At 38.5% G+C, this 8206-nt stretch overlaps 1 protein-coding gene across 1 annotated transcript in view; it reads left to right on the top strand.

Annotated features, from left to right (window-relative positions):
• The window catches only part of FAM171A1 (family with sequence similarity 171, member A1), a 129001-nt gene that overhangs the window by 41272 nt on the left and 79523 nt on the right, over window positions 1-8206 (top strand). The window contains exon 3 of the mRNA XM_006894320.1: window positions 2756-2848. Within this exon, the coding sequence (XP_006894382.1) occupies window positions 2756-2848 (93 nt within the window). The remainder of the gene's footprint in view (window positions 1-2755; window positions 2849-8206) is intronic.

Genomic DNA, 8206 nt, shown 5'->3' with positions numbered 1-8206 from the left:
GCTATGAGTCTCAAACGATTCGACGGCACATAACAACAACACAATATAAAACTGTACTGTGTCAATGGCATGAAAGTTAAAGAGACATAAAAACCTTCAATAAAATCATACCCAAGCCCATCCCAGCGCGTTCTGGCTCTCACAGACTTCACTGTAATTAAAAGAGAGAAAGTTGGCATTCTGTGTACTACTTGGGAAGAAATTCAAGTGGTAGAACCCTAGGATTATTATTACACTAGAAATCCCTCTTTCCCTAATCAAGATGGTTACGTCAGAGGCAGTGCGATTGGCACAGGATAGAGCAGGGTTTAGGGCTGTTGTACACAGGGTCGCTATGAGTCGCAAACCACTCGATGGCACATAACAACAACAATCCTAAGAGCCTTGGTGACTCATTGACAATGGTCAGCTGCTAACTAAAAAGTCAGTGCTTGGAACCCACCAGCAGTTCCATGGGTGAAAAGGCCGACAATCTGTTCCAGTAGTTTACAGCCCAGGAAACCCAGAAGGCAGTTCTGTGCCCTGTGGGGCTGCTTGCAGTTAGAGTTGAGTCCATGGCACACTGCAGTCCTTTGCCTCCTGCTCTAAGAAGCCCCCTGCTGGCACCTCTGCTGCCATGCACCATCCTGATTTTTCCCCTGTAAGAACTAAACTTGCTAGAGCAGATGCCTTTTTTCCCCTGTAAGAACTAAACTTGCTAGAGCAGATGCCTTTTGTATGGAAATGCCAAATGTTTTAGGTTAGGAGAGTTTTCAGAACACCCAGGACTGGTCATAGAAGGTGATTTCAGATCTCTCTGTCTCTAATTCAAGTAACATAAAGATTTTTAGGTACAGTAAACAGAACCTTGTGTGAATTCTTGAGTGCAGTAGATGGTCCAGATGGAATGAATAGGGGCCAATGGGGCTATAGGAAGCTGGCATCAGAGGTGAATGGTCTTCTTTGGAAGGCATCAGCCACAACTGTCTTACCTTATCTTTCTGATCATGTGTCATTAGACGGAAGGATGATTGGTGAGATGCCTAAACTCTAATCTTAAAGTGATTCTTCCTTTAGTCCTGGATTGAGATTTATAGTTGACTATAAGAAGCCACACTACAGTCCTAAAGGCACACAGTTCAAACCACTGGCTGCTGCTTAGCCGAGAGATGGGCACTTTCCTCCCATCTGATTAGACTGCCTCTGCAAACCCACTGCAGGGTCAGCCATGGGTCGATTTCAACTCAGTGATACACAACACATGGTCTTTAGTGCTGCCAAGGTGACACCAACTGACAGCAACTCTGTGTACAACAGACCAAAACTGTAGCTGGTTCTGCCCCATTTTCTCCATGTTCTTGTAGGTGCTGTGTCATTCTGTCTCATTGAAGATCCTGTCTTTTTTGTAGACAGTCCACCTCTTCAAGCGGAATGACCTTCGCTCAGGACTGGTCCTTCCCAAAAACATGCCAAAGCATATGAGACCAAGTCTCACATCTTTGCTTTTAAGGAATACTTTGGCTGTACTTTATCCAGAATGTGTTTGTTTGGGGTTTGGCAATCCATAGTATATTGTGCAAGTTTGTTTAACTTCCCATTGTTTTCACCTATAAAATAAGAGGTGATGATAATAAATATTTCATAAAACTATTTTAAATTATAAATAAATTACCAAAATTATAGCACTTAGAACAGACCTGGCTTGTGAATAAGGGTTTAATACTGTTAGCAATTATGATCATTCTATAATATACTGGTGTTTTTTTTAATTCATACATGCCAACCAGAAACTTAACAGGCTTTAGGAAACTTCTAGTTAGATGTTCGAGTAATTAAGTAGGAATTTTAAAAATAGTTCAAATTATGTTATAATTTTATTAGATCCTAGGACCCTAACCCCAGCTTTGCTATCGAGTTGATTCTGACTCACAGCAGCTATGTTAGAATAGAACTGCCTCATAGGCTTCCAAGGCTGGAATCATAATATAAGCAGACTGCCACATCTTCCTCCATGGTGGATTTGAACCACTGACCTTCATTTAGCAGTCATGTCCTTAACTGTTTCACCATCAGGATGCCTTAGATCCCAGGGAGTATTCTTTCCAGCCTTTTGTTCATAGGGTTGCTATGAGTCGTGCTTGAGTACAAAGCAATCAACAATGATGACAAGGGAGATAGAATAACTAGATACATACTTTAAAAATCTTCCTTAAAGAGTTTTTTTGTTTGTTTGTTTGTTTGGTTGGTTAGTTTTATGTGGGCTCTCTTTTCTACTTTACTGGGAAGCCCTTTTTAAAAAAAAATAAAATTTTTATTTTATACTGGTTTATTTACAAAGTTCATATACATGGTTTTTTCCTACCAGGTCTTTCCCCTTTCCTTTACCCACCCCTCCCTCCACCCATCACATTGTGTGACCCTATGATTAAGCCCCCTTGCCCATCCTTAATTTTAATATCTATTATTTTGTAGTTTCTATTCATATAGTGTATACATTATAGTCTTTATTATTAATATAAAGGAGTTTGGATATTTTATTAAAAACATCTGACAAATACAAATAGTTACCTATTAGTAGGGAAAGGTGGTTACATGAGAAATTATAACACTTTTACAGAATTTTAAAGTCTTTGGTTGATCAGAATACAAAATTAATGTTAATTTATTTGAAATCAGAGACTACAAAGAATGCAGAGTACCCAAAAAAACCAAAAAATCTGATTGGATATTTTGACTTAAATACAAGAAATCCCTTATGCCTTTTTTCTTTCTGCAGTATTTTCTTCTCTGAGCCTTGGCCTGCTTCCAGAACGATCTGCTACTCTAATGGTATATGAAGACATCGTCCAAATAGTATCAGGATTCCAAGGTATGTTTAATAATTAAAAAGAGAAATGATGGTAGCTGTGGGACCAACTACTAAAATCTTATAAGGGACTAGTTTACTGTCTGACGACAGTAGCAATACATTTACTCCCTGTGGGGACATAAGGTCTATTGTTCCTTTGGGTGCAGAGCCTATTGGAGTATTGCTTACACTGTCAGCTCTATTCCTTTCTAGGACTATAATTTAAGTGTGTGAGAGACAAGAGAATACACCCCTCTCCACCATGACATCTCACTCAAACGGTACTTAAAGTGGACAGGGCCACTCTCTTAAAAGGGTATACCTTTCATTGCGGCCTTTTCTTCTGTCCTGCCGCTTTCCTTTTCAGTAAGTCTCACCTGTGAGGATGTCTGTAAAAGTGACTCAGCCTGTGTCAGAAGAACCTATCAGAATCAGAAGACTTAGTCTTGACTTTGGCCACCCTATTATACAATCTGGAGTAAGTCAGCAATTTTCCTCAATTCAAGATGATCCCCTTCTCCCTAATTACTCCCCTCTAACTAAAATGAAATTTTAAAGGCCCCTTGAAACTGAAAAAAAAAAAAACCCACCAAAAAAAAAACCCCAGTAACTAGCCATTTCTAATTCCCTTTTGCTCTTGTGGGGAAACTAGTACTGAAAGTTTGAGGGACTTGCCCTTTGGTGATGCCGGGGATTGGATTGAGAATAATGCTGGGATAAAACCCATTTTTGTGTTGAGAGGGTAATTTCCTTCCACATAAATAATGGACCTGAGAATGATAGTTCTGCTTTCCTGGGTTTTCATCAGATTGGTTTGTTTGGGGGGCTCTCCTCCATTTACTTTATTTCTTTATTTTAACACCGTTTACACCATTCATTCTCTACCTAACCAAAGAAGTGTGCCATTTACAAATGAAGCAAAGTCATTTATGCATCTAATACTGAGTAGCTGTGGGAGCATGGTGAATATTCAGCCTGCACCACTGCTCCTAATAGGTCTGAAGAGAGAATAGGTGGAAGCATCTAGCTGCATATGTGACTCAAATTTGGGAGGAGGTGGGAAACAAGACTAGAAATAGAATTGGGTGACATCTGTACAGTAAAAGCCCTAAGTTTTTATGTTGTTGTTTCATGTTCTTTTTCCTCCCTAAGAGAGCAGAGCATGTAGGCCTGAGTCTTCAGCAACCTTTCACATCCGACCCACACTCTATCTTAATAAGCACATTGCCTTAATTACCCTACAATATTTCTGTTCTTAGATATCTATTAATATTTGACAGTTTTAAAATGTTGACTTTCATCAAGTGAGGAAACAAACCACTTTGCTCCCTCTTCATATTCTTGAGTAAGGCATGAAGATTTAACCTGGCTTACCTATTTCCGTTTGTGTTAGAACCTCACCACTTTGGAAATGAAAACAAAAGACTGAGAATTTTCATTCTTGATGTAGACAGGTGTGAGCACCTTTTTATTTCAGGCTGTAGAAGGAGGCATTCTAAGAATAGTTTAAAACTGGAGAATGATGCCTGCCGAGCTGACAGTAGCTCTCCCAATATCAAATGGAAATTATGAGTGGTTGGGATTGATCTTATTTCTGTTGTCTGCTGTCCGCTTTGCATTTCCTGAGGGTCAGGACTGACAGCTCCTTGAACTGGACCCCTGTTAGCACTCTGTTTATTCTGATCAGATCTACTGTTTCTGGATAGTGTGCCCACCAAGAAGGACCTGATATATACTAGTTAAAGATGGAATTTGACCAACATGTCCCAGCCCCTGTATATTGCATTTTCATGTTAGACAAGTCTTAACCATTTTTTCAAAATCTTTCATGTTTTAGATTTTAATGAGAAAGTTACTTGTGCTACATAGTGTTATAATGGCTTCTACAATCAAAGCACACCCACTGATTTTAAGTCAGTTCTGACCCACAGCCACTCTCCATCTTTCTCTCTCTCCTTCTCTCCTTCTGTATCCCACGAAATGGCTGGTGGATTTGAACTGTTGACTTTTTGGTAAGCAATGCAACATATATAACATATACCACTAAGCCTCCTTATTGACACTTACTTATGAAGTTAATTTTTTTTCTCAACCTTTTAACTAATCCTTCTCCTGTACTTCCTTATATTTTCCTCAAAACTATTCATTATCTAACGTCTTGTTTGGCGTTCTCATTCTTCATTGTACTTTCCTTTTGCCCCTTGATGTGTTTAAGTAGAAAAGGCCTTAAGTAGCTGCAGAGCTAGACGCTCTGCTAAAGATGACTAGTTTTAAAAACTAGCTAAGAATCTTAATTTTTCTTAATCTCACTTTCATTCAGTTTTTAAAAGGGATGGAAATTTTGCTGTTAATTTATCATGCTTTATGAATTTGATCACTTTTTGTTGGACTACTTCTAAGAAGCTCCAGTGATACCATGGGTAAAAATTAGGCTACTAGCAAAAACGATTGGTGGTATAAACCCAGCAACCATCCTCTGGGAAAAAGATGGGCAGATTTACAGGCTGGAAAATCTTATGAGATGGTTCTCCTCTGTCCTACACAGGGCTTGTGAGTGGAAATCCAGTTGATGGCAGGCAGTTTTGTTTGTGATTTTATTTTGGCTCCTTGTCTCAGTAGACTTGAGGAATTGGGGTAATAATATTGAGTATTCTCAATATTTTAGGTTTTCTTATAAATTGAGACAACATGTGTAGGTAGATAAGTTTGACCATTGCCACTTTATTTCAATCTATAAACTTAATGCATTATTACACTTAAAATGAAGTTAATTTTTCATTCTCCAGTACGTGGTTTGGTTAGATTTAAAAAAAAATAAAATTAATTTTTTAATTGTGATTTTAATACACGTTAACAGAAAACTTGGATTTCAGTTCATTGATTGTTGATATTTTCTTCGCTAACCTGACCCCACCCTGTTGCTTTTAAAAAAAAATTACATATATTCATTCATTGTTGCATAATTTCTTCCCTCCCCCAACTCCAGTTCACTTTGCTCAGCACCTCTTATTCTGGACTGCTGTCCTGTAAATGATTTTTTTTTCCTAATGGATTCAGAGAAGGCAAAAGAAATTCTTGCCTGTTCAGAAGTCTACATACTAAATGCCATTTGAATTTTGGTGTGTTGCTCAGATACCGTAATGTGTCAGACAGTTTTGAAAAAAGAGTAGGTAGTATGATGGCAGAATGATTAAGAAGCGGTACGCATGTTATGTGCGTATTTTAAGTTTATGCCTCATTACTTGGCTTTATGTAACACTAAGGTAAAAGATTTGAAAGAATGAAGGCCACTGGATGGGTGAGGGAGAGAAGAGGCGTCATTCTTCTTAGCAAGATACTTAATATTTCAGTTAAAATGTTTATGACCAAATAAAATAAAAAGTAACTCCTTTTTCTTTTTAAAAAAATTTCTTTAATTTAAATTTTTTTTCTTTATTTTAGTGTTCTTGAGAGTATACACAATTTATCAGTTCAGCAGTCTTCCCAGCTTCAATTCAGTGATATGAATTACATTCTTTAAGTTATTCGACCATTCTCACTCTCCTTTTTCTAGTTGTTCCTTCTCTACTAACATAAACTCACTACCCTCTAAGATTTCTGTCTACTCTTTCAAGGTTTTGTCATATTGATCCCACATAGATAGCTCTTAAAAGACCATAATGCTCAATGCAAGCATTCTTTATCATGAGGGTAAACAATTGTTTGGTTTTAAGAAAACTTTATGGGGTATATATGGTTTAAGGTTTAAAGATTATCATAATAGTTTCACTGGTTCATTCAGCCTATATAGCTTCCAAAATCTCGAGTCCATGAGAATTTGAAATTTTGTTCTGTATTTCCCCCCTTTTGATCAGGAGTCTTCAGTAGAAGCTTTGGTCAAAATGGTTAGTAATGGTAACTGGGCACCATCCAGTTTTTCTGGTCATATGACAAAGGAGACAATTGTTCATGGAGACAGTTAGCCACACAGTTATTCCTTATCCTCCTTCTACTCTTGATTCTCTCTCTTCCTCAGTTGCTCTGGGCAACAGTAAACTCTTATTCCCTCATTATAGGAGAGATGATGCACAATGCATTCAGATATATGAAGAACATGAAAAATTCATGCTTCCAGTAGAATCCACTTTTGTAGTCAAAGATCCATGCATTTTAAAACTGAATTAAGTGTTTGTATTACTGTTGATATTAGTTTATAAAGCCCAGAACCATCTTTCCATAGAAACTTAGTGAGTGGGACTTGGACCTGATTAGTACCTGGTAAACCATAAGGACTTTTCTCAGTGTATTTGATATTTTTCCTCATTGTCCAAAAGTGTCTGAGATTGGTTTGCTGACTTTTCACTGAGGTAAAAAAGGGAAAGAAAAGAACTTGAAAAATAGTTTACCAGAACCATTTTCCTCCACAGTGTATTGTATTTAACAAAAGAATACATGCACATCAAAGCTTTGTGGAGAAAGGCTTAGTAGTAATTCCAACTTTAAAATCCCGATAGTATTGACTGGAATTGTTTGCATTTGGAGAGTGGCCTGTGGCAGCCAGCCTGGCTTCAAAAGCATTTAGAAAACCTTTGTGCTGTTGTAGGGCAAGCAGGGTATTCTGAGTCAGAGTGGCTGATGATGGTAAACAAGAAGGTACATTCAAGATGCTTTAACTATTTGTGTGGCAACATTGTCATCTGGTTGACAGGCTCCTCCAAAAATCAGTGTGCTCGTTCTCTGCTGCACAGCCATCTTTCCTTGACCCCCTTGAGTCTCTGTCTATTCTTCATGGTAGCTGCTCAGCAGCCCTCCCACCAGTCCAGATCCCCACTCACTCGTCTCCTTTCTATTCCTTACTCTTAAAGATGATCCGGAGCTCATTTTATAGAGACAACAGAGGCCATGGAGGAAAGATGCCTTCTCCTCTTCTTTCTTTTACCCTCTTTGTCTAAGAGGAGAGTTCCTGTTGTGACTCTGTGATTAGTCCTTCACTCTCACAGTGGATCCCTCTCCTTATTACCTCCTCTCAAACCTTTTTTAATCTGCGCCTCTCTCTAGCCTTTTTATCCTAGTCCTCAAAATTACTCAAGGTTTTGCCCCTTTAAAGAAAACCTTCTGAAACTCCATTTCTTCTTCTTGTAACACTCTTCTCAACTCCCTTTCGCTTTACCACATGCTGTCCTTCATAAATTTTCTCTTGAAGTGTTTGCCAGAGAGAGCTGCGAAATCTAGAAGCTGATATTAAGTCTTAATCCTTTAGCTTCTCCACAGCTCTATAGCCCATTTTCCCTCTTTCCTCCTCTGGCTACCTCCCTCCCTCTCCTTCCTTCCTTCCTTCCTTCCTTCCTTCCTTCCTTCCTTCCTTCCTTCCTTCCTTCCTTCCTTCCTTCCTTCCTTCCT

The sequence above is a fragment of the Elephantulus edwardii genome, unplaced genomic scaffold (assembly GCF_000299155.1).
Source record: "Elephantulus edwardii isolate Elephantulus edwardi_28Jun2011 unplaced genomic scaffold, EleEdw1.0 scaffold00139, whole genome shotgun sequence".
In the NCBI taxonomy this organism is placed as follows: Eukaryota; Metazoa; Chordata; class Mammalia; order Macroscelidea; family Macroscelididae; genus Elephantulus; species Elephantulus edwardii.
Note: the sequence above shows the minus strand (reverse complement) of the source record. Positions and strands in the feature narration are given on the sequence as shown.